Source organism: Dromiciops gliroides, chromosome 4 (genome assembly GCF_019393635.1).
Source record: "Dromiciops gliroides isolate mDroGli1 chromosome 4, mDroGli1.pri, whole genome shotgun sequence".
Classification (NCBI taxonomy): domain Eukaryota; kingdom Metazoa; phylum Chordata; class Mammalia; order Microbiotheria; family Microbiotheriidae; genus Dromiciops; species Dromiciops gliroides.
In genome coordinates this window covers 27,258,621-27,286,006 of record NC_057864.1, presented here as the reverse complement: position 1 = coordinate 27,286,006, position 27,386 = coordinate 27,258,621, and the positions used below count along the sequence as shown (strand labels likewise).

The 27,386-nt window shown below is 42.2% G+C and overlaps 1 protein-coding gene across 1 annotated transcript; it reads right to left on the bottom strand.

The window, feature by feature from the left end:
* Positions 1–422: 422 nt before the first annotated feature.
* On the bottom strand, positions 423–26,335 carry LOC122754544 (calreticulin-like). The gene is made up of 9 exons (XM_044003071.1): positions 25,885–26,335; positions 20,726–20,827; positions 12,779–12,982; positions 12,336–12,430; positions 9,070–9,279; positions 7,374–7,487; positions 5,015–5,158; positions 2,667–2,759; positions 423–671 (listed from the first exon to the last, which is right to left on the bottom strand). Exons 1-9 carry the CDS (start codon positions 26,333–26,335, stop codon positions 423–425), a joined length of 1,662 nt encoding a protein of 553 aa, XP_043859006.1.
* Positions 26,336–27,386: the final 1,051 nt, after the last annotated feature.

Here is a 27,386-nt window from a genome sequence, read left to right as displayed (position 1 = left end):
AGTGTTTGATCCAAAATCCTCATACACCATTCACAGCCAGGAGGAAAGCATTACTTTCAAGGCAGAATCAAGATGGCAAAATCCCTCTTTACCTGGCTGCAAGTAAATTCCTAGCAGAGGATCCAGTATCAACCAAGGGGCTGGTTTCTGCCCATCCATTTCATGAATGCATCTAAGTGCAACAGTGCATCCAAGGAGGGTAATAAGTAGTAAGACTTTGTTAGACCATACAAATTCCTTGAAGGCAAGGGATTTTTATCTAAACCTTATACCAGCCCCTGCACTTAGCCCCACCCATTTCAGACTCTCTGAGCGTAATAAATATTTCTTGCATTCGTTCTTGTATTGTTTTAAGTGAGTTCCCAAGCCTAATTAACAGTGGCCCATTAGCTATTGTCTATGAGTTACTATGTTCAACACAATTACAATTCATCCTTTATGTCTTCACCAGTGGACCCATACCCTCCTTTATCCCTGTTTTCTTCCTTCAGCTCTTTGTCTTTTTCCAGTTCAGGCTGATCAGCGTCCTCATGCTCATCCTCATCCTCCTCTTCCTCCACCGCATATTTCTTCTCTTCTTCATCATCGGCTTCCATTTTTTTCTTGGTCTCTTCCTGCTGTTTTCTCTTTTCTTCTGCTTCATAGGCTTCCCTCCATATCCTTTCTGGTTCCTGTATTGAATATGTAATTTCCACACGATTTGGAGGTGGTATAAATTCTGGACACCTCTAATTTCCCCCTCCCCCATTTCTGACCTTTGAGAAGTGACCTAGCCTTTAATGTCAGGTTCATTGTTTCCTCCTACAAGTAGCCTTCAGTGATTTTCCCTCCTTCCCCAGGTCAGAAATGATCTTTCGTTCCTCAGAACTTGCATAGCATCTTGTTTCTCTCTGGTTCTTGTGTTCTATATTGCTTTAGAGTTATTGTAAAGTTCTATTCTATAGTGTGATATAGCTGTATCATTCCTCCCCCCCCATTATACACTCCCTAAGGGCAAAAACTGTCTAAACGTATCTTCAGCTTTCCCCACAGTACCTAGCACAATGTCTTGCACATACATAGTAGGTACTTGAACAGAGAGATTATTCAATGAATGACTCTAGCTAACCCTGTAGGAGACATTTTAACTCCTTGGCTACATTTTTTTTTTCAGTGAGAGATTAGCCTTTATTGTTTAGACAACAAACAGGTGATACCAATTAGGGAAATAGGAAAGTAGAAATACAAATGAATAGTCTTACATCTAAGCTTAGTCTATAACCTTGGCTACATTTTAAAGGGTCTGCAGGGTAGCGTTCATTTCCTTGGGAGAAGGGGAGTTGGAGGAGACCAGCCCTAGATGGCTCTAGGAGAAAGTAATCTTCCCCTCCTCAAATTTCTTATAATGCATATTGAAACCTCTCCTTTCTATGTATCTCTTCTTCCCAGGTAGCCTAGTAATTCATGTATTTGTCCTTTGCTTTATATGTTCCTTAAGGGAAGAACTTTGTAACCCCAGCATTTAACACAGTCCCTTTTGCATAGCAGGAATGTGACAGTTATTTAGTGAGTGGAATTGAAATGTTATTGATTCACAAATTGTCCACAAAGAGAGGAGCATGTGCACTGATTCATTGTTGGTGGAATTGAAAACTTGTAGAATCTTTTTGGAGGGCAAGCTGTCTCTCTACACACAGTTACAAATAAAAATTGTGGAAAATTTACAAAAATAATCACACTTTTAAACTCAGTGGTTCCTTTGTTGGTAATAGACCCTGAAAATGTAGCCAAAATAAGCAAAAATGAAAACAAAACTATTCATAGCAAGCATCCTAAGTCATTACAAAAACTCCCAGAGGACAACAACCTAGAAATCTCCTAAATGTCCAAGAATAGGGGAATGGTTAAAAAAAAGTGTAATCACTTAATGTAGCAGAATAGTGTAATTCAAATAAGACCAACAAATGTGAAGAATAGGAAGAAATCCAGAATAATTTACTTTAAATAACGCAAAACCAAAAAAAAGAATACTGAAAGATTGGAGAGCACAGTAATTATTGAATGCATATGAAGGGACAAAGGAAAAATCTTACTGAAGACTTAAGGGGAGTTATGGAAAAATTATAACAATATTATGTGTCGAAATTCATTATTTTGCCACCAATTTCCTGACAAAGGAGCAATGGACTAAAGACCCAGAATAAGATGTGCATTTCTGGACAAGGCCAGTGGGAGAATTTGTTTTGCTTGACTTTGCAGATCTGATTCTAAAGACTTTGTTTTTCTTCCCTTCCTCCCAATGGGTAGCTTAAAAGAAGTGTTTTGTTAGTTGAAAACAACATAAAATTAATTTGAATATAAATTGATACTAAGGGTATTTAGTTGATTGTATTGGTGCCCAATACTCAGCTTTGAATAAAAAATTAAGTATATTATATATACTTATATTTCTTTCAATCCCCTAGGATTGGAGAGAGGGGTCCCTGGGGACTTGTAAGCTGTACCAGTAGAGCTCTCCCAGATCTCTCAAAGGGGAGCAGTCTCAGTTATCCCTGGTAGGCTCATTGCCAACAAATTAGCCACCAAGTGATGAATTCTTTGGTTATAACAAAGAATTCCAAAGCATGGTAAATTTTAAGTAAACGATCCTGTTGAAATTTGCCCATGACTGAAAAGTCTTAGCTTACTTTTCTTACTCCCCAGGTCTGATTTCCAACTTTTTCTGCAAATTCTTCATCATTTGTCAGGAGGAAATTGTCAAATATAGAACCAGATTTTACCTGTAGGAAGTAAAGATACTTGGGATAATTATGAATGTAGATGTGATGCCTCAAAGAAATGTTTTTGTTTTCTCCCAAAGTCAACAAATATCCTTCTTGAACTATTGGGTTAATATCTGCAGTGACTGTAAAAGTGGCCCAGGTGCAGAGGAGACAAAGATCAAGGCCAAGATCCTGGCTGGGCAGCTAAGGCCCTCTGTCTTCTGGGCCCACACTAGATGTCTAATTTTTACTCCCCCTCTGCCCATACCCTCAGCTCCACTTCCTATATGCCACATTGTAGCCAAACCAAAGTTTCTTTTTCCTTTTCCCTATTTCATTTCCTTTCTCCTAATCTTTACCTGCTGAAAGTCCTTTTCTTTACCACCTTATCTGCATTTGTGTTCATGTCTTCCTTTCCTTCCACAGGCCCAACTCAGGGGCTGCCTCTTTCAGGAAACCTTCCCCGATTCCCGCACCCAGCTCTTAATATGGTCCATTTAGTTCTGGGCACCAAAAAGGAAACATACTGGAGCATTCCACAGAGGGCAGCTGGGATGGTGAGACCACTGATTGACATACAAGAGGGGATCAGCTGAAGATACTGAGGGTGTTCATTTTGTGGAAGAGAAGGCCCAGGGGAGAAAGGAGAACCTTCAAGGACATGAATGTTTCTTGTGTGGGAGACACGCAAGACTTGTTCTATTTGGGTCCCAGAGAGAATCATGGGGTGTAGGGGTGTGTGTGTGTGTGTGTGTGTGTGTGTAGGTGGGGCTGGGGGAGTTGCAGAGAGACAGATTTGGGCCAGATGTCAAGAACCACTTCCTTACATCATGAAAGGCAGCATGATGCAACAATCAAGCTTATGGGTTTGGAGTAAGTAGAGACCTGAGTCTAAATCCCACCTTGGACCATTATTAGGTATGTAACCCAGAACAGTGTCCTCATTGTAGATAATAATAATTATTATTATCATAGCACCTGTAGTCCCAACCTCATGGTGTTATTGTAAAGATCTAGTTAGACAGGGACAGCTAGATGGCGCAGTGGATAAAAACACTGGCCTTGGATTCCAGAGGACCTGAGTTCAAATCTTACTGTGTGACCCTGGGCAAGTCATTTAACCCTCATTTTCCCCACAAAAAACAACAACAAAAAACAAACAAAAACCAACCAAACCAAAAAGATCTAGCTAGATAATGGCTGACAAATTTTTTTTTGTTTTTTTCTTGTTTTTTTTTTTTTAGTGAGGCAATTGGGTTTAAGTGACTTGCCCAAGGTCACACAGCTAGTAAGTGTTAAGTGTCTGAGGCCGGATTTGAACTCAGGTACTCCTGTCTTGAGGGCTGGTGCTTTATCCACTGCGCCACCTAGCCGTCCCACAGCTGACAAATTTTAATGCACTAGATAAATGTCAATATGGCTAGATGACAATTCATTTGAAAAAGATCTGGGTTTCAGTGGAGGGTTTCATGTGTCAGGGTAGCCCCCCCAAAGTTCATGTGATCATAGACTGCTTTCTCTCCATGTGGACACTCTGAGAGCACAGTGTCCAGAGCTGGGGAAGTGAGATTCCCATTTCCTGGCCAGGGCAAAGTGCTAGCCACCACTGGAAGGTGGGGTTCAGCTCTGGCACAGGATTTTCAGAAGGCCATTGAGAAACTGGAGAATGTCCAGAGGAGATGGCAAAGATGGGGAAGAGCTTGGTTGGCATCATGTGGTGAACCTGGAGATATTTGTCCTGGAGAAGAGTATGGGGGCGAGGGGGATGGGAAGGGATGTGTAAGTTGTCTTTGAGGATTTGAAGGGCTGTCCAAGGAGGAAGGTCTACCCTTGTTCTGCTTGGCCCCCAAGTACAGAACCAGGAGAAGCTGCAAACAGGCAGATGTGGGCTGGACGTGAGGAGGAAATCCCTGGCAACTAGAACCATGTCAAGGCTGCTTTGGGAGATAGTGAGCTCCCCCTCCTTTTAGGTCTTAGAGAGAGGCTAGATGACAGTCATCGATTGGAGATGGTACAGAAGAATAATTTGGCCAGGGATGCGTTGGTCAACATGGCCTCCGAGAACCTCTTTTTTTTTTTTTTTTTTTTGGTGAGGCAGTTAGGGTTAAGTGACTTGCCCAGGGTCACAGAGCTAACTGAGAACCTCTTTTGAGATCGGTTCTGGAACCTCATAGTCTCTCTACGATCCCTTTCCACTATGAGGTTCTGTGATTCTGAATAACTGCCACTTAATTACTATATGGCAAATGTGTATGTATTTCATTACTACTTACCTGCCAAATATCCAGTCCCAGAACACTGATGTTGTAATATCTGTAAATGTTGGGGTCTGCTTTATACTTCGGGTTGTCGATTTCCGGATGCACCCACTCACCTTTGTAATTTGGGTTGTCAATTATTCGAGGTTTCCACTCACCCTAAAAATAAAATAGGAAATAGTCAACAGGAATATCTTCATTTCCCCCTAGCATTTCTCATTTCAAGCAATGAAATAACCCAAGTTATTGAGCTCAAATTCTATGGAAATTTTTATTTGGTCCTAATTATAATAGATTATCACTTATTTATTTGTTTGTTTGTTTTTGTTTTATAAATAGCCTGCACCCCCAGAGACCTGTGCTGCTTTTGATGTTTCTCAGTAACTTGAGTAAAGGGATAAATGTTAGGAATATCACCCCAAGGAAGGCTAGCTGATGCACTGGAAGCCTGTCTCAAGAGATAACCTTAGAATATTGGACTGATTTAAATAAGAGGAAATTTAGATAGAGCATCAATCTTGGAGTCAGGAGTACCTGAGTTAAAATCTAGCCTCAGACATTTGACATTTACTAGCTGTATGACCCTGGGCAAGTCACTTAACCCCAATTGCCTATTTTTAATTTTTTTTTAATTAAAAAACATTTTTTGGTGGGGCAATGAGGGTTAAGTGACTTGCCCAGAGTCACAAAGCTAATAAGTGTTAATTGTCTGAGGCCAGATTTGAACTCAAGTCTTCCTGAATCTAGGGCCAGTGCTTTATCTACTGCACCACCTAGCTGCTCCCACTACCTTAAAAAAAATCTTATCAGTTTTTGATGATGACCCATGGGACAGTACCAAGGACTTTGGTGGTGAGAAAGGGTTTCAGCCCCATGCTAAAGGGCATAAGCAATTCCATGTGCCTCTTTCTCCCTCTTTAGAAGGGGCTGAAACTCTTTTCCCATTCACCAGAGGGCCAAAGTATATGTTCCAAAGGGATTACTTCTATTATAAATATAAAGAGCTTTGTAAACCTTAAGTACTGTTATTGTTATTGTTATTATTATTAGTAGTAGTAGTAGTAGTAGTAGTAGAATGGGTGGAGTATAATAATAATAGCATCTATCTCCCAGGGTGGTTGTAAGAATGGAATGAGATAACATTTGTAAAGCATCTTGGAAACCTTAAAAGCACAATATAAATGCGTGGTGGTGGTGGTGGTGGTGGAGGAAGAAGAAGAAGAAAGAAGAAAAAAGAAAGAAGAAGGAAGAAAGAAGGAAGAAGGAAGAAAGAAGAAGGAGAAGAAGAAGAAGAAGAAGAAGAAGAAGAAGAAGAAGAAGAAGAAGGAGAAGAAGAAGAAGAAGAAGAAGAAGAAGAAGAAGAAGAAGAAGAAGAAAGAAGAAAGAAGAAAGAAGAAGGAAGAAGGAAGAAGGAAGAAGGAAGAAGGAAGAAGGAAGAAGAAGAAAGAAGAAAGAAGAAAGAAGAAAGAAGAAAGAAGGAAGAAGGAAGAAGGAAGAAGGAAGAAGGAAGAAGGAAGAAGGAAGAAGGAAGAAAGAAGAAAGAAGAAGAAGAAATCATTGAAACCCAGAACTGGAAGAGACCTTAGAGTTCATCTAGTTCGACCTAGAACATAAACTCTTTTAATATATAAAATGTCTGACAAAGGGTCATTCTACCAGTAGACATTTTTTTTCAGTAGATGTTTTAATATCTGTCACTACCTAATTTGTTTCATTGTTGTACAAATCTAAATGTTAGAAAGTTCTTCCTTACCTTAAGCAAAATTCAGCCTCCATACATCTCCTACTTCCTAGTTTTCCCCCTCTGAGGTCACAGAGATGAATTTTAATCTTTCATTTATGTGACAGAACTTTAAAAATTGAAAGGATAGAATCATGTGACCAGGTTCTCTCTCCTACAGACTAATCCTCCCCAGTGACCTGTTCCTTAAAGGAAGCACATGGTTTGGTAAATCAGCTAGTGACCCTGCCGACTCAAGTTTCCCAGGTCAGTTCTCCTCACAGCATCTCTTGAGGTTAGGATAAACAGAAGTGTGTTTGGACCAATGCAAGATAAGCCTGGGGGGCGGCTAGGTGGCAAAGTGGATAGAGCACCGGCCCTGGATTCAGGAGTACCTGAGTTCAAATCCGGCCTCAGACACTTGACACTTACTAGCTGTGTGACCCTGGGCAAGTCACTTAACCCCCCATTGCCCCACAAAAAAACCCCCAAAACAACAACAACAAAAAAGATAAGTCTGGCATCATTCTTAGCCCAGTGCCCACCCTAAATACATCCACCAAGTCTCAGAGCCAAAACTTATCCATTAGGAGTTTCATTAATTTCTTGTTCTATATTTCATTTTCTTTGCAAGAGAAAAAAAGTCCCTTTTACCTTATACTTTAGGTTTGGGATCAAAGGTGGCTCCCACTCGCCATCCATTGCCGCATCCCAGTCATCAGGCTTCTTAGCATCTGGATCTGGGATTTTTTCAAAATCTTCCCAGTCCTATGTGAGAAAATAATTATTAATAATGGATTTCTTGGGGCAGCGAGGTGGCGCAGTGGATAGAGCACCGACCCTGGAGTCAGGAGTACCTGACTTCAAATCCGGCCTCAGACACTTAACACTTAGTAGCTGTGTAACCCTGGGCAAGTCACTTAACCCCAATTGCCTCACTAAAAAAAAAAAAAAAAGGATTTCTTGGGGGACTCAGAGATTAGTTTCTCAGTGCTCCCCCACTCTTCCTGCCACACACACACACACACACACACACACACACACACACACACACACACACACACATACACACACTCTCTCTCCAGAAAGTTCAGTTCTTAAGAAACCTCAGCAAATCTTATTTGGGACAAACCCAAGGGAACAAAAGAAATAGAGATAGACTCTTTTGTCTAGCTTAGTGAAGGATTAATGGGATCAAAGCACACCTAGATGATGGACTTTGCCTGAAGTAATTTCAGTGGGGGTCTTTTGCATTCTTTTCCCTGAACTCCACAGAATTCATTTTAATTTAGACCACCTTCAAATCATATCAACCAATGGAATTGAATGATGCTAACCAATTAGCTTTGATCAATGTATAATGACCCGCCTCCATCGAAAAAGGATAAAAATCCTTGATAGACACAAGGAGCTCTCTTGGCTTGGTTTGTTTTGGCTCTTGGACTTCTAGGTCTTCTGTGTTTTTGAGTATTTTTCCCCTGCTCACGAGAACTGGCAAGCTGAAGCTCTCTCCCTGCCTTCTCTCCCACACAGCCTGAGACCATGAGAAGTTAGGGAAACACACGGTCAATTCTTTATTGGTAAATTTTATATATATATATATATATATATATGTGTGTGTGTGTGTGTGTGTGTGTGTGTGTGTGTGTGTATGTGTATATATATGTATATGTATATTATATATATGTATACACACACACACACACATTTTGTTGTTGTGGGTCAGTGAGGGTGGAGTGACTTGCCCAAGGTCACACAGCCAGATACAAACTGAGGTTCTCCTAAATCCAGGATCAGTGCTTTATCCACTGCGCCACCTAGCTGCCCCCGGTAAATAATATTAATAAATTAAAATATGCTTATCCCAAACTGATATCTATAGCAATAGTAACTATTTAAAAAAACACCTAAGATAAAATTAATCCATCAAAGAGATTCATGGGTGGCTTTGGGACACAGCAGGGGTACTCTTGTAATGAGAAACCAGTGTGCGTGAGTTCTCCCTTAGGTCCACCCAAAATGAGCAATCTCCTGTTCCTGATGTCCCCCACATGTGCCACCAGACCTTGGGGGCACGTGGTTTGCTAGTTGGTTCCCTGATCCTCTCTTGGCTGTCCTCTGTCAACTAAACTAAACAATGAAGTCACAAGTGACTACTGGGTGCCCAGCATGGTTTGGTCCCTGGGGATACAAAGACAGTTCTCCCAGAACAAAATGATTTCCAGATATGCATGAATGTGGGCTAGGAGTGAAGTAGTGAAAGGCATACACTTTTGCGGGCTCATAAAATTCTTTGTGTCATTAATTAGCATCATTTCTTGATTGGAGAGCAGAAGCAGAATCCATTTACCTCTGGTTTCTTGTCATCAGGATCCTCAATTTGGGGTCGCTCATCCCACTTTCGAGGTTTCCTCGCATATGGGTCTTTGATTCTTTTGGGGGGTAGAAAATCCCAGTCATCCTCTAAAGCCCCGGCCGCCACCAGCTGATTATCTATCTTGACCCCATAGGTGGAATCGGGCCGAAGAATCAGAGTATACAGGTGAGTGTCCTTATTGATCTGCAGGGAAGGAGCCAATTCTGAAGGGTCTGTAGCATTACCCAGCCTGGCTCCCCTCTCAAAGAGTTTACCCAACACAGGAGGAGCAAGAGGTCAAAAGCCTGATCTGGGAATCTGAGGGGTCCTAGGTGGTGCTGACCTCACAGCTCTAATCAAGCCAGGCCCAGCATGGCCAGAAGATTTGGGAGAATTACAGGGAATGTGCTTTCTTCTCTACCCTTTAAAAATGGAAAGGACAGAATCATGTCACCCAGTTCTCTCTCCTACACACTAATTCTCCCCAACATCCTCAACTTCCTTTAGTGTTGTACCAGGTGGAGGAAGGAAAAAGCTCAGAGCTCACCTTTCAATCCTAAACCTCAGAGCACTTTGAACTGTCCAGGAGGAGGATATGAGCATTAGTGGTATTGTTACCATTAAATAACAGTAACTGGACCAGTAGGAGACAATGTATCCATCTGGGAGACAAACACTCAAGGACCCACACTGATATAGAAAGGGAGGAAGCAGGCTCAAAGAACATGACTAAGTGCAAGGGCCGCCACCACCTACATGAGCCATTTCCTGATCTCCTCAGCTGCTAGTTACACAAATCACTTTGTGTTTACCTTGTAGGTGCTTCATAGTTACTTGTACATGTATAGGTTTACACATTTTTCCCCAGATAAAACATAAGCTCCTAAACAGTAGGAACTATTTAATTTTTTTCTTTGTAGAAGGTGCTTCCCCTTTCATAATATGTCATTGTTCATTTCATATGTGGATATTTTATTGACTGAAAGAGGTAGAAAAAAGATATTTGTATGAGAAGAAAAACCCAGCTTGAAGTAGTTGATGACCTGAGAGAAAACAATCTCACAGATAAATGTACTGAGAGGAAACATTTGAAAGTAGCTCAGAGACAGGAATGTTGAATAAAGGCAGGAATGGCCACAATGCATTGTTGTCCAATAATTTCTTTTTGTTTTTTGTGGGGCACTAGGGGGTTAAGTGACTTGCCCAGGGTCACACAGCTAGTAAGTGTCAAGTGTCTGAGGCCGGATTTGAACTCAGGTACTCCTGAATCCAGAGCCAGTGCTTTATCCACTGCACCACCTAGCTGCTCCCCCAATAATTTCTTAACATATAATTATTTTCAGCGTTTTGAATGCTACAACTGAGAAATGAAATCAAAGAATTGGTTGGAGACTTTGGGAAAATTGTACATGGAATTTGGGATCCCCACCTGATACAGATGGGTCACTATATTCATCTAGAAGCCTTGCTATTATGCCTCAGATGAATTGGTGAGATGAGAAAACAGAAATCACAAGAATAATAGGACACAGCAAGTAGCTGGAGACAAGCTGATAACAGAGACAGAAGCAGGGGAGGAGAATCAAATGATAAGAGTGACTGTTTTGGGTGGAATCAGCAGAGAATGCTGATTGAAGCTTGACCTCTGTACCTGCAGGAAGCTCACTGTTGGAGAGCTCTATAACTGCATGGAGCTCACTGGAGAAAGCATAATCCTGCTATGTGAAGAGCTAGTTGGGCTTGTTTTTTCCTCTTCAGTGCCACTGACAGCCTCAGAGTGGGGAAGTTTAACTACACTGTTCTGTACTATTCTTTCTGGCTTGAGAGAAAGGAACTCCTCAGAGCCCAGAGAGCACATCTGAGGAGCTTGCCTGTCACTTAAATAGTTTAACAATGCTTCAGCACCCAACTAAGGGAGCCGATCAGGAAAGCTGCAGACCACAGGCTTAGGACTGCTGTTTCATATAAAGAATATAATGATTCTGCATTACTAAAAAAAAGTTTGATTCTTCTGCCACCTAAGAATATCAAAGAAGCAGCTTCATCCAGCAGATGTCTCAGAAGAGGAACAGGTGATGTGACTGTTTCCTAAAAAAGACCACTGACATTCAGTCCTATGGTCTAAAAATTGTGAACTGACCTGAGTATATGGTTTCCTTACTCATGAGCATCACTGCTAGGTTTCTATAAATGTTGTCCTCACAGACAATGTGTCCTTTGGTTGGAGAATGTGACCCAAGTTTATGGATGAGCTGTTATATTTTGATTATTACTGTTTTTGCCTTCTATTAAGTAAACATTACGCTTATTCTTGCTTTTCTCTTCTAGTTTGGTAAATGTATCATGTTTAAGAATCAATGGTATCATTGCATCTGATTTGTGTAAGTAGGAAACACACCAGTAGGGGCTCAGGAACTATAGTGGTGATAAGTAAGACTAAATCCTTCCCACAGCAGGGTTGCCACCTCACAAGATTTTGAGAGTAATAGAAGCATGGCAGCCTGTGGCTGTCCTATCCCCAAAGGCATGGGAGTTCATGATGGTATGAGTGAGTCAGTCCAGAGAGATAAAGGGGTTACAAATATCATGTTGAACCACCAGCTATACTGTGAGCATGAGTGGGTCAACACCATGGCCAGGCTATGATTGTATCCTGGCTGACCCTAGACAAATCACTTAAACTCTCAGTTCCCTAAGAAATGTTCTAAGACTATAAATTGCAGAACAGTTGTCCTCTTACATTGGTAGAGGGAGTTTCTTCACTGAGACTTCCCTACATCAGTAAAACCATAGGTCTAAACAACAACAACAAAAATGGATAAGGTTTTGTTCTGGGAAGATGGAAAATGGGAGACATTAATTTTTAGTGGCACCTATTTTACCAAGTCATTACCTGCCTTCTGAGTTAATATCACTTGATTAGCTCTACTGGCTCCGTGCACTGGGTCTCTAAGTGACTTTTGAAGTCAGAAGAATCTGAGTTCAAATTCAGTCTCAGACACTAGCTATGTGACCCTGGGCAAGTCACTTAATCCCAATTGCTTCCAAAACCAAAAATAAATAAAATGGCTTATTTTGTTGCTAATGCCATGCCTTAAAGAAGAAAAAAGAAAAGCTCAGAATTTCAGCATCAGCAATATTCCCAAGGGACCATCTAGTTCAAACTGATTGGTATTACCATACTTCACCTGTTGCTTTCCATATCTGTATGCCATCTCTGAATCTCTCCCAAACCTCCAAGCCCAGGCCTGTGGACTTACCCTGCACTTGATGGTTTTATTATTTTCATGGTTTTTTCCTTTGTAATTAAGGATAACATGTACCTTGTTGTTTCCCATTCCACAGATATCTGGGCCTGCAAATGAAAAACTCAATGGCATCAGATAATTTGTAGCATCACTGTTTAGCACCAGAGGTAAGGACAAGGATCCCTCTCATGGTGTTAGAATCATACAGGGAGAAGGGATATCCCAACTTGGTCTGCAATGGATAAATCCTCTGGCAGCTCTGCCAACACTTGGGTTGGTAAAGATGGAGTTTTTGGATGGGGACTGTAGGATCTCATATTTGGGGGGGACTTCAGGGGCCATCTAATCCAACCAATGCCTGACCAAGAGAACAACACTCACCTTGAAGGCCACTTCCAAGTCTAACATTCTAGCACCATGGACAGGGAGAGATAGGCGGTGGCTGAAGAACTCACCAAACATGATGAAGTAGCTTGAGTTGGAATGCATGTTCTCTTGGTCCAGATCCTCAGGAAAGAGCTTAACATAGCCCCCACCACAATCAATACCCTGCTCATGCTTGACTGAAAACTGCACCACCAAGCTTTGACCTTCATTGCTGAAGGGCTTGAATCGTGCTGATAATGCATAAAACTTAGCATCCTCACTTGTTTGGAGACCTGAAGGGAGAGAACAGATAAACCTATAAGTTGAATTATGTCAGCAGAAGATAAAGTGGGTCTAGGAAAAAGCACATCTTACAGGGCTAGATTGGCCTGCCTGGGAGCCAGGTGAGGAATAGTAAGTCCCATGAGGCCCAAATTCTAGGATAGAAATTTGTTATTATTCAACTAAACTTTGTTGAGAACCTACTATGCACCAGGTTCTGTTGGGATTAAGACTCAGTCTTAGCAGAGAGGAGCCCTTTGGTGGGAGCAACCTTCTCATCCATTTCCTGTCTTCCGGGCCTTCCATCAAGTCTCAGTGAAAGTCCCATCTCCTTCAAAAAGCCTTGCCTCATCCTCCTTGTTTCTATTGTCTTCCTTCTATTAATTATCTCTAAATTATCCTGTATATATCTTGTGCAAGAGTCCTGGAGTAGGCAATTAGGAAGGACAGTAGATAGAAAGTTGCACCTGGAGGGGCAGGCTAGGTGGCTTAGTGGATAGAGCACCGGCCCTGGAGTCAGGAGGACCTGAGTTCAAATCCTACCTCAGACACTTAACACTTACTAGCTGTGTGACCCTGGGCAAGTTGCTTAACCCCAATTGCCTCATCCAAAAAAAAAAGTTGCACCTGGAGTCATGAAGACCCAAATTCAAATTCAGCCTTAGACACTTACTTTGTAACCCTAGGCAAGTCACTTAAAGTCTGTTTGCCTCAGTTTCCTCAATTGTAAAAGGGAGATGATAACATCATGTATCTTTCAGTGTTGTTGTGAGGCTCAAATGAGATGGTGTTTGTAAAAGAAATTTCTTAGCAAGTGCCTGGCACATAGTAGGCACTATATAAATGCTTATTCCCACCCCCTCCTACCCTGTAAATGTGAGCTCCTTGTGAGCAGGGACTATCTTTTGCCTTTCTTTGTATATATAGTACTTAGCTCAGTATCTGTCACAAAGTAGTCACTTAATAAATTCTATTTGAATGACTAAATGAATGGATTGGGAGGGACCCAGCCCCCTGGACCAAATGCTGCTCTGTTGTTATATATGTATTTGAACCTACAGAGGGGTCCTTCTTCCTTCAAAAGCTCTCAAAAAATAAAAATAAAAAAGGTTTCTCATTATCCTGCCTATTCCTTTCCCTGGTACCCTAATGTCATCCATCTTACCATCTAATCATAATGTACCTTATTTTATGTAACCAGTTATTATTTTTAATATCTCACCTCTCTAACATGACTACAAGTACCTCAAGAGAATAGAACACAGGTTTTAAACTGGCTGCTGGAAGGTGGCATCCCTCTGTTTCATAACTTTTTCTTCATGAAAGGAAACAAAGTCAACCCATCCTTTACCATGGTCTCTACATGGCTAGGACATGGCCTTCATCACAGCAAATATTTTGCCCATGCACAGCCTTTGTGCAGCTCAATATATGATCCAATTACAGTTTTTATGAGATTCAATACATGTCCAGCACATGGTCTGCTTTGGTTAACATATGGCCAGCACATGGTCTTCACAACAGTTGATAGATGGCCCACATGCAGCCTTCAGTATTCAACATATGTTCAGAACTTGGTTTTCACCACAGTCAAAAAATGGTCTACACATAGTCATTACCACATGGTCAATACATGACCTTCATCGTGAATAATACTTGACTAGGACACAGCCTTGATCCAAGTCAATGCCTGGCCCACATGCAGCCTTCATCATGTCAATATCTGTCTAGCACTTGGCTTTTGCCTCAGTTCATATGTGGTCTACATATAGCCTTCACCATGGACAATGCATCACCATATTTAATCCATGGTTCATGCAGAACTTTCATCATAGTCGATATGTGCCCAGCATTTGGTCTTTGCTGTAGTCAGCAGGGGTACACAAGTAGTCTTCACCATGATCAAGACAAGACTAGTTTTCATCATAGTTGATACCAACACATCAGATGGGTTTAATTAAGATGAAAATTAATGGCATCTCTTCTTGTTTCACAGTAGTCTTTCAGCTGAGTTGACTAGAGTGGCATTTTATTGAGGGTTTTGTGTGTGTGGAGTCATCAGCAGCCTCATTAAGCATATAGTTCTCAAACAGTCCAGTGAGGTTTTCCAGGCTTTATTGCAGGGCCCACCCTAAGCACCCCAAAGCCACCATCCCGGCTTTATCCTTCAGCAGGTCATTACAAGATATGGAAGTGAGATAGAAGACCTGTGCATTTGGGGCATGATGAGAAGCAGGAAACCAGAAATAAATTAGCTCCTACTCATCTCTAGCCACTTCTCATTTTGTTTCACTCCATGAAACTTTCATAGGGAAGGAGAAAGTGAATAAGGTGCTACCAATGACTAATTTTCATCTTTAAATGAGCACTGCAATTGGATTCGTGACAGCAGGCTAGAAAGTATGAGAGGGGGCAAAATTAAATGGTAAAATGAATGGGCTCTATTTATAGCAGGCAAAGGCTTGTTTGGACCCCGGGCCAAAGCTGTGTGGAACCTTGGCTCTGAGTGTTCAGGCCAGCACACACGTGACATGACTTCAGTGCCTTAGAGCACCTTGGACAGACTTGAACTGGAAGGGACAGTGGAAATCACCTCATTCTCATTTGGGAGGCAGCTATGCAAAACAGTGGGTAAGAGCACTGGTCTTGGACTGAGGAAGACTTGAGTTCAAATTCTGCCTCGGACACTTATTAGATATATAACCCTGGCCAAATTTTTTAACCTGTCTCAGCCTCAGTTTCCTCATTTGTAAAATAGAGATAATAATGGTTCAAGGATCAAATAAAATAATGAACTTTTCAAACCTTAAAACACTACATTTGTTATCATTATTATATTGATGGAAGAAGAAACTGAGGTTCAGAGAAGCTACTTGCCCAAAGTCATGTATGTTATGATTAATAGTTCTGGGTATTCAAACCCAGAATGTCTGACTCTAAATTGAGCACTCTTTGCCCTAAACTATAGTGTCTCTTGACAAGTCGTGTCCCTTACTAATCTGTAAGCTGCTTCTTTTTTTTTTTTTTTAGTGAGGCAATTGGGGTTAAGTGACTTGCCCAGGGTCACACAGCTAGTAAGTGTTAAGTATCTGAGGCTGGATTTGAACTTAGGTACTCCTGACTCCAGGGCTGGTGCTCTATCCACTGCACCACCTAGCTGCCCCGTCTGTAAGCTTCTTGATGGCAGGAGACCCTGACTTCTGTATATCTGTATTTCCCCTGGGCATAGAAGTGAGACCCCCTTCCCCTGCCTGCATTTTGGGGGTGTTTCATAATTGTTTATGAAAGGAGAGAATTCATTGTAGAAGAGGCACTTCTTCTGAATGAACATTAGGGGGCACTCTACACATAGGCCTTTGGCCCATCTTCATTTAGTTGACAAACATAAAACGCCTACTATGTGCCAAGCACTGTGCTGAGCCTTGGGAATACTTGGGGAAAAGAGGCAAAAGACAGTCCCTGCCCTCAAGGAGCCCACAATCAGTTGTGGAGACTAGAAGCAAACAAATATATGCAAACTATATATAGGATCAATCATAATTAATGAACAGAGAGAAAGCACTGAAATTGAGGGGCTAAGAAAGGCTTCCAGTAGAGGTGGGATTTTAGCTGATACTTGAAAGAAGCCAGGAGGTGGAGACAAGGGGGGGATAGCATTCCAGGCCTGGGGGACAGCCAGGGCAAATTCCTGGAGTTGGGAGAAGTGACTTGTTTAGGCAAAGAGGCCAGCATCATTGGGTCAAAGAGTACCTGGGGAGGAGGTTTGTCAAGTGTAAGAAGACTGGAAAGGGGTGTGTGTCTGGCTGTGTCTGTGTAAGTTAAAAAGGATGTTGTATGACAAACTGAAGATTTTGTATTTGATCCTAGAAGTGATAGGGAGATACTGAACTTGATTAAATAAGGGAGTGATATAGTCAGACCTGCCTTTTAGAAAAATCCCTTTGGTGCCCGAATGGAAAATGGATTAGACAGTAGAGAGACTTGTGCCAGGCAGAACAACCAGTGGGCCATTGCACCAGGTTAGTGGCAGTGGCAGAGGAGAGAAAAGGACATATTTGATAGATACTGCAACATGGCCTTCACCATGAATAATAAATGACTAGGACACAGCCTTAATCAAAGCCAATGCATGGCCCACATGTAGCCTTCATCACAGTCAATACATTGCCTAGCATTTGGCATTTGCCACAGTTAATACGTGGTCTACATATAGCCTTCACCTTGGATGCTATGTGATTAGCCTTCAACACAGTCAAGATCCAAACATCAAACAGGCTTAACTAAAATGAAAATATGTGCTCTTTCATGTGAGGATGGAATGAAAGCAGAGGCATCCAAGGCATGTAAGGTGGTGTGTGTCCTCTCATTTGAGTCTTGCTTGATCCTTTTTACCTTTTGTTACGTTCACTTTTTTTTTTTTTAGAATAAGATAGTAGTTTATTTTGGGGCTGAGGAAGGGAAGGGAAGGGGAACCATGAAAGAAATCTCATGGGGAGAAAGGCATGGCACAGAGGTAGCTCTGAGATACCAATCTCCTACATTCACTTTTGTTTGTTTTTGGTGAGGCATTTGGGGTTAAGTGACTTGCCCAGGGTCACACAGCTAGTAAATGTCAATTGTCTGAGGCCAGATTTGAACTCAGGTACTCCTGACTCCAGGGCCGGTGCTCTATCCACTGTGCCACCTAGCTGCCCCCTTTACATTCACTTTTGAATCCCAAGAGTTCAGAGAAACCCAAGTAAAGGTAATTTTGTTGTTGTTGTTGTTGTTTTGCAGGGTAATGAGGGTTAAGTGACTTGCCCAGGATCACAATCCAGATTTGAACTCAGGTCTCCCTGAATCCAGGGCCAGTGCACCACCTAGCTGCCCCTGTTACATTCACTTTTGTTTGTTTGTTTGTTTGTTTTTACCGGGCAATGGGGTTAAGTGACTAGTAAGTGTAAGTGTCTGAGGCCGGATTTGAACTCAGGAACTCCTGAATCCAGGGCCCGTGCTTTATCCACTGCGCCACCTAGCCGCCCCTGTTACATTCACTTTTGACTTTTTTGGTGTGTTGTTCTTTCTATTTCCATTGCTGGAATTACTGTGAATATTGTTTTCTTGGTTCTGTTTATTTTTCTGTTATCAGTTCATATAGATCTTTCTATGTTTCTCTGCATTCATCACACACATCATTTCTTTTTTTTTTGCGGGGCAATGGGGGTTAAGTGACTTGCCCAGGGTCACACAGCTAGTAAGTGTCAAGTGTCTGAGGCTAGATTTGAACTCAGGTACTCCTGAATCCAGGGCCGGTGCTTTATCCACTGCGCCACCTAGCTGCCCCCCACACATCATTTGTTACCGCACAAGATTATTGCATTATATTAATGCACCACAATTTGTTTAGTCATTCCCAAATTGATGTAATCTACTTTGTTTCCAATTCTTAGTTATCATAAAAAATGTTGCTATAAACCTTTTGGGGTATATAAGGACTTTCTTCTTATTCATGGCTTCCTTGGCAGATAAGCCCAGTGATGGAGTCTCTGGTTCAAATGGAATAGAAGTTTGAGTCACTTTATTTGTATAATTCCAAGTTGCTTTCCAAAATGGTTATACAATTTCACTAACAATTTCTTAGTGTGTTTATTCTTCCACAACCCCTTTGACATTGACTGTTGCCATTTTGGGGGTAATTTTTGCCAATTTACAGTGTGTGAGGTAAAACCTCAGGGTTGTTGATTTGCATTTCTCTTATTCTTAGTGATTTAAATCATCCTTGAATGGGATTGTGAATTTGTTGCAGTTGGTCTTTTCATAACTGTTTGTTCATATCCTTTGAACATTTATCTCTTAGATAATGGCTTAGTTATACATAATACATACATACATATAAATATATGTGTATATGTATATGTGCATACAATTTATATATCTTGGTTACCAAACCCTTGTAAGATAAATTTGATACAAAGATTTTTCCCTATACAACCACTTCCCATCTAATCCTACATGTATTAATTTTGTCTGTGCAGAAGCTTTTCAGTTTCAAGTGATCAACATTATTTATATTTTTTGTAATTATCTCTATCTCTGGTTAAGACCACATCTCCTATCTTGCCTTTTCAATGGCCAGAGAAGGTGGGGAGGAGAGAATTTAGAACTCTAAATAAGATGAAATTGATGACAAAAAGGAGAATATATCTATCCATAGCTTGAGAAACATGTGTTTAATTTCTCTTCTAATTTTTAATAGTTTAATCTAAAGATCATAAAGATCTAAAGATATTAAGGTCATATATCCATTTAGAATGTATTGCAGAGTAAAAAGCTGCTGGTCTAAACTTAATTTCTGCCAGAATTATTTTCGGTTTTCCCCAAGGGTATTTTTTTAATCAAATAAGGAGTTTTTTCCCTAGATAATGTATATTTTCCATGTAACCAAACACTGGATTATTGAATTCTATTATTTCTGAATCTTGATTATCTGGTCTGTTCTGCTGATCCATATCTCTATTCTTTAAGCAATAACAAATGACTTTGATGACTGCTGTTTTATAATATAGTTTGAAGTCTGGAAGTGCTGTTTCCCCTTTGTTCCCACTTTTCATAATCTCCCTTGAAATTATAGATCTTGGGGCAGCTAGGTGGTGCAGTGGATAGAGCACTGGCCCTGGAGTCAGAAGTACCTGGGTTCAAATCCGGCCTCAGACACTTAACACTTACTAGCTGTGTGACCCTGGGCAAGTCACTTAACCCCAAATGCCTCACTAAAAAAAAAAGAAAGAAAGAAATTATAAATCTCTTTCTTTTTTATGAATTCTGTTATTATTTTACCAAGTTCTATAAAGTATCCTCTTGGTAATTTTATTGCTGTAGCATTAAAAGTATAATCAATTTTGGTAGTATTGTTCGAAGTAGATTTTTTTTTGTCAGGCAGTGGGGGTTAAGTGACTTGCCCAGGGTCACACAGCTAGTAAGTGTCAAGTATCTGAGATTGGATTTGAACTCAGGTCCTCCTGAATCCAGGGCCAGCAAGTAGATTCTTAATAAAGATTGGCCAAGCTACATATAAAATGTATTAATTCCATAATGATAAACTTTCTCAAAATTTAAGATAGATGACATATTTTTCTTAACCATTTATATATACATATACACATATATCAAACTTTACATAAAGGCAGCATAGTATAGTGGGAAAACCCACTAAATTTAGAATAAGAGCACCTGGATTTAAATCATGGCTCCACTGTTAGCTATGAGACCTCGGGCAAGTCATTTTCTTTCCTCTGAGCCTCAGTTTTCTTGTCTGAAAAATGAAAGATTTGGGTATGATAATCTCAAAGATCCCTTCTAGCTCTTACTCCCAGGATTCTTCTTCCCGAAATATTTTTTAAAGATTTGTACTTTCATCAGTGGTGCTTCTCACTCCACTGATGTAGATTGTAAATCTTCTGTACCTTAGTAGATGCTATGTTATTGTGAGGCCAGTCCTGGGATACCAAATATTGAGCACAACCAGCCCTGTATGTGAAGCCATTCCAACTTGGCAGAATTTGGGGAGGGACAGCCAAAGCCTGTGCTTGCTCATTGGTCCAGCTTTTGAGGACCCCAGGCCCTCTATACCTTGGGGAGGCATCTGAGGAGGAAGGCAGGGAAGTGAATTACATGTTGGGGGATGAGCAAACAGGACCATGATTCATGAACAGCAAAGGGTCTCTAATAATTGGAACTTTCCAGTTCAACCCACTCCCAATGACAGGAACACTCACCTTTATCCTTCTCCTTGTCTCCATAGAACTTTCCAGCTGTCAGCTGGAATTTACCATAGTCTGACCAATATTTAGATTGAACCCATCGTTTTTTCCATCCATCTGTCAGGGAATGAAAAAATACATTCAAATGACTTACATCCTCTCAAGGATGACCAAATAGGATTTAAAGAGGTAATAGGGGGTGGCTAGGTGCTGCAGTGGATTAAGCACCGGCCCTGGATTCAGGAGTACCTGAGTTCAAATCCAGCCTCAGACACTTGACACTAGCTGTGTGACTCTGGGCAAGTCACTTAACCCCCATTGCCCTGCAAAAAAAAAAAAAAAGAAAAAGAAAAAGAAAAGAAAAGAGGTTTTATGAGGACACAAGATGTTCCTTGAGAGCAGACTGGTTCATTTTGACTTATGCATCCTCGGTGTCTGGCATTAATGTTTAGTAAGTTAGTACAGGGGAAAGAATATTGAATTTGGATTCAGAGGCCCTATGCTAGCTGACATACGTGATTCAGAAAGACAGAATAAATACACATGAAATTCACCAAAACAAATATATGAGAGGCAATGTGTCATAATGGAGAGATGGCAGGCCTTGGGGTCGGGATTACCTGGGTTCAAGTCTAGCCTCTGACAAACACACTTGCTATGTGATCCTGGGCAAGTTACTTTACTTCCCTGTGCCTCAGTTTCCTTATCTGTAAAATGAAGGGTATATAAAAATGTAAAGTTATTGCACAAAGAAGTATAAAGTAGCAAAAATTCTAAGGGAAACATGTAACTAGGCAAAAATCTTGGCAACAAATCTCTCTTTCTTCTTCCTCTTTCTCTTTCTGCTCCTCCTCCTCCTCCTTTTTCTTTTGATGATAACGATGGCCATGCTTCACCCAGGCAACATCTGGAGAAGGCTGATGTTCAGAAATCTCTCCCTGTATGCGTCCTGTTGCTTGGCCCATAGAGGCAGGATGTACTGGGCAACAAGCACTCTGGACACAAACTAGAATACTTCCCCTTTAATCTTCTATAAATCCTGATTCACAGGACCAAGGGCTTCATGTTGTTTCCTTTATGCCTACTGCCCCCTGCTGGTGAGAATAATCTTCACCTCTCCCACTTTCCTAGCATTTTAAGGCTAACAAAGCACTTTTCTCAAAATAGCACTGGGAGGTAGGCTGCACCAATATTATCGTAGCCATTTGACAGATGAGAAAACTAAGGCTAGGAGAGGCAAAGTGACTTAGAATCATAGATTTAGAGCTATGAGGGGCCTCAGAGGTCTCTAGGTCCCTTCTCATTTAATAGATGAAACTGAAGCCATGAGTAGGTAACTTGTCCAAGGTCACACAGGTAGTAAATGCCAGAGGTACGATTTGAACCCAGGTTTTCTGATTCCAAATACATTGTTATTTCCACTCTGTTATCCTGATTTCAGCTGAACCTCATTTTGTGGATAAGGAAACTGAGGCCCAGACAAGTAAGGTGACTTGTCTGAGGACCCCCCTACCCCAGATTTAGAGATGAAAGGGACCTTAGAGGTCACAAAGTCAAACCCCCTCATTTTACAGATACAGAAACTGAGATAATCTACTCAACACCTGAGTGAGTCCTTGGGCAGAGCTGACCTGGTGTGAATATCTCAAACTTGCTTCACCCCTTTATAACTAACCAGCCTAGCCTCAAGCCCCCATTAACCCCTGCCTTGACAATCAGGTACAACCATGAACTGAACATTTGCCATGTACAATATCCTCTAAGCTTTCTATAAATTTCCCAGGGATTGAGAATCAAATCAGTATTACCACTGCTACTGTGAAGGTATGATAATCAACTTTCCTATGTCAGTCAGTCAGTCGATCAATATTTATTGTTAAGTGCCTCCTATGTGTCAGGCACTGGCTTAAACCCAGAGGATACAAAAAGAGGCAAAAGACAGCCCCTATTCTCAAGGAATTCACAATCTAATGGGGGGGGGGTGGAAGACAACAAGCAAATAACAATATGGATACAAGCTAAACACAGGATAAGTAGGAAATAATTAACACAAAGAAAGCACTAGAATTCAGAGGGGTTGGGAAAGGCTTCCCATAAGACTCAGACTGGCTCACTCATTCTTGATTTTATACACACACACACACACACACACACACACACACACACACACACATATACATATATGCACACACATATTCACTTTCTGGACTTCTCCTCCTTACCAGTTTCCTTCCCACCCTGGATAAACCTCTACCCTGAGACCTTGCTCTCATGATTGGTTGTTCCCTCTACTCCCACTACTTCAGTAAGGGCCTTTCCCCTCACTCTCATCTTGACTCACTCTCTCCTCTTTCTTTTTCTCCTCAAACAAGTACTCTTCTCTCCCATTCCAGGTCCTCTTTAAGTTTTGTCTTCTCCCATTAGAATGTGAGTTCCTTAAAGATACACAGTAAACACTTAATAAATACTGTATCTCTATCTAGCTAAAATAACAATAGTTAGTATTTGTATGGTGCTTTTAGGTTTGCAAAGCATTTTATACATATTATCTCATTTTATCTCTCAACCATTTATCTATCTCCCCAATGCCTATCTTACAAGGCTATCTTTACCTAGCAGTAAAGTGAGAGGTTGCCACAAGTTGTTATTTCAGGAATGTTTATCAAAGATGATGTTCTGCAGTGAATTCCCTAAGAGATGGATAATTTTTCTGTTTCCTTTCCAAGGGTAAGTGGTGCAGGTTGAGGCATGTTCTGTGAGAGGGTGTCTTGTAATGTGATGACAAAGAACAAGATGAAGGAGGTGGGAAAGGAGCCAAGTGATGCATCATCAAGAGGGAGTGGAGATGGATTCTCCACCAAGTACCATCAGGGTGCTGTATGGGGATACATCCAAGCCCAATCCTCTAGGAATGTACTGCCTGGAGCAGGGGACAGAATGTGGTACTCGGTGGAAGGCCCTGGGTTCTACCTCCATAAGATCTCTCTCACTGGTCTCTTTCTCTTCACTCACACAAACTCTGTATAGGACTCTCACCTCTCACAAGAGCCCTCTTACTGGTCTCTCTGCCTCAAGTCTATCCCCAGTCCAGTCCATTCTCTACTCAGTTGTCAGGATTTTCCTCAGTCTGCCCGTATCACCCCCTGCTCAGTAAACTCCAGTGTCTCCTTATTGCCTCCAAGATCGAATATAAAATCATCTATTTGGCCTGTAAAGTTCTTCATTGGCTCACACTTCCCAACTTTCTAGTCTCTTTACATGCTTCCACACACCCTGCAATTCAGTCATGTTGGTCTGTTTGCTGCTCCTCACACACAGTAGTTCATTTTCCTATTCTCCCTCTGCATTAGTCCCTGCCTGGAGTTACTGCCTTCTTCACCTCTGCCTCTTGGAATACTTGCTTTCACTCAAAATTCAGGCTTAGCATGAGGTCCCTTTGATCCTCCCAGTTGCTAGTGCCTACACTTCCCAAGAGACCTTGTGTTCTTTTTGTATATTATATATGTATACATGCGTATGTCTGTCTGTATATATATATGTATACACACATATACATACATATGTTCACATTGTCTCCATTAGAATGTAATTCCTCATTGTACACATTGTACACAGTAACAGGTCCTGTGTTAAATAATGGGGATACAAAGAAAAAAATGAAAGAGTCACATCCTCAAGGAACTTCCATTCTACAGAAGATGTCTAAGATGCCTCCCAGCTTGGAACCTGTATTATCTTTTTTATTTTTATCACTACTTCCATCTCTCCATTTCTTTGTTGGACTCCAGCCCCTTAAGAACATGGTTGGATAAAATGACCTCCAAGATTCCCTTCAGACCTCAATCTATATTCTGTTGACATGCAACTGGATCAGACATCCAGTCGTATTGACATCCAGCTGGAAATGACCTTTGAGATCATCATTACATCCAACCCCTTTACAAAGGAGGAGAATGACACCCAGAGGAGGGTTCCACAGCTAGTAAGTGACTGAGTCAGGATCCAAACTCAGGACTTCCCCTGCTCCTAGATCCATTCTCTTTCTATATCACCTTGTCCTCTTCTGGGATTTATTTGAATGTATGTGATGCTCTTTGGAAGAATTCCAGCTGTAGGTCACCTAAAGGTCAAGGAATAGATGGAGATATGGAAGAGGCTGGGGCATATTGTCAACAAAGAATTATCCTAAAGTGGCACAGAATACAGTGGCAGAGATTCATAGGAACTATCCAGCAAGGAAACTCCTTCTGCTAAGGCTGGTTGGCACATTCTTTGGTAATTATAATATTTGAGACCTTCCAGGTTAGATTGCTTAGGGTCACACATTCACTCTGTCAGGTAGAATCTGAATCCCAGGTTTCCTCTCACATCAGGTGATATAGAATAGGAAAAGCCTCAATTATATAGCCTGACTTAGGATACATAGGAGGAGGGAGGGCAAGATTGGAAGCCCACACAGAGCCAAAGAAGATCTTGTTAAATTCATGGTAAAATGTGTGGAGGATCACAGAATGTTGGAACTGGATGGGACCCTCCAGAGGATGTTGTCCGACCTCCACCTTCTACAGAAGTGGAAACTGAGGTTCAGGGAGATGGCATGGCTTGTCCAAAGAAATTCAGATAATAAATGACCAAGCTGGGATTCAGACTCATCTCTCCTGATTCCATACCCAGATCTCTTCCCAATCCACTCCATCACAGCGGATGTTCTTTCACAATAGCTCTAGAGAGTAATCAGAGTAGGGGGTACCATGCTTATTTTCTTTTATCTTTTTTTTTTTTTTGGTGAGGCAATTGGGGTTAAGTGACTTGCCCAGGGTCACACAGCTAGCAAGTGTTAAGTGTCTGAGGCCGAATTTGAACTCAGGTCCTCCTGAATCCAAGGCCGGTGCCCTATCCACTGCACCACCTAGCTGCCCCTACTATGCTTATTTTCAAAGACCTCAACAGAAGCTGAGAGGTGCCCTGACTTGCCCAGAGCTGCCCACTTTGGATAGGAGCTAGGGCCTCTTCAAACTTATTTGTGGGAAGGAGAAGGCTGAGCGACTTGCCCCGGGGTCTCTCCGAGGCGTTCCCTCCCTCAGACCGCCCTCCCCGCAGCCTTGGGGTATATGAAGTTTCCACTATCCACAGCACCACCCAGTCACCCCGGGCTGGGGTCTGTGGCAGCTCACCGCCGTCTTCGAATTCCTCTCGGAAGTAAACGCGCCTCCTCCACTCTTGCCGCTGCTGCCCTGGAAAGTTGGCTGGGCCACCGCCACCGCCACCGTTCCTGCCCCCGGCGCTGGCCGTGGCTGTGGCCGTGGCCGGTGTACTCACGCCCTCTGCGTGCGGGGCCTTGGCCGTGGAGCTCGCACCGTTCCCGGCCGTGGCATTCGCACCGTCCTTGGCCGTGGCACTGCCCACAGCGCGCTCTCTGCCCAAACTCGTGCGCTCTGTGGTCATGCTGCTTGTGGGGGTGCGGTCGGTAGTGCTGTCTGTGGTGCTGTCGGTGGCGGTGCTGTCTGTGGTGCTGGTCGCGCCGCTGTCCTTGGTGCTGTCCGTGGCTTTCTGGTTGTCTGTGGCCTTGGGGCTCAGACCCTTCCCTCTCTGGCCGCCAGCTGAGGTGGCCAGGAGCACGGCCATGGCCGCCACCGCCGGCAACCACCTCATCCCCAGCCTGGCCACCCCTGGTGCGCCCTCGCCTCTCCAGGTAGCCCCTCTGCCCACGGCTTCCTCTATTTTGGACCTCGACTTCCACTGAACACGGTGGTGGGGTGAGGAGGAGCTGGGGCTTTCTCACAACCCCAGCTTTGAGTGTGCCCCACAAGTGGTTGCTTTTCATTCGCCCAGACCCCCCGGTGATTGCGGGGCTGCAGCCAATAGCTAGGGGCCACACAACTGGAAGGCTTGAGCAGGAGGAGATGGTGACCCTGGGGGAGGGAGAGCAGATGGAGTGGAGCCCGAGTCCCAGAGCAAGGCCCCAAGGGGAAGGAGGGAGCTCTGCCTTCCTGCAACCTCCCCACACCCCTCAGAGCCTCTGGAAGGAAGGTGAAGACTGAAGATACATCGAAAAGGTCATAGAAATGTGCCCTCTGTGATGCAGGTGCTCCCCCGACCAGTACAGGTTGCTCCCTACCCAAGCTTTCATAACAACAGCAATAATAATACCTAGCATTTGTAAAGCATCTACAATGTGTCAGGCACTGGGGTAAGCACTTTACAAATATTAACTCATTTGATCTTCACAACAATCTGAAGAGATAAATGCTATGATTACCCCCATTTTATAGATGAGGAAACTGAGGCAAACAGAGGTTAAGTGACTTGCCCAGTCACCCAATTAGGAAATATCTGAGGCAGGATTTGAACTTAGGTCTAGCTCTAGTCCCAGCATTCTATCCATTGAACCAGGTAGCTGCCTTCTGCATATTATTCTTCTACATGTTACAATGGAATGAACACTTAGTCTGGAGTTAGAGGACCTGGGTTCAAATCTTGCATCCAATGTAATCTATATGACTGTGGGCAAGTCATTTTGCTTCCTTGGGCCTTAGTTTCCTTATTTATAAAATGCCAGACTCCGAAGTCTACATCTGTGATTCTCAAGAAAGGATTCACCTTATATCTAGGGGCCTGCTTCTGGGTCTTCCAGGGTTTCACTGGTATCTACAACTTCTCATTCTGTGCCTTGGTT

Coding starts and splice junctions, on each gene's coding strand:
- LOC122754544 (XM_044003071.1), bottom strand. CDS start 26,335: ATGGCCGTGCTCCTGGCCACCTCAGCTGGCGGCCAGAGAGGGAAGGGT. Junction 12,983..20,725: donor AGACAAGGAGAAGGATAAAG/GTGAGTGTTCCT, acceptor CTCTCCCTTCAG/GTCTCCAAACAAGTGAGGAT. Junction 672..2,666: donor AGACCTGGGGAGTAAGAAAA/GTAAGCTAAGAC, acceptor TATTCAATACAG/GAACCAGAAAGGATATGGAG.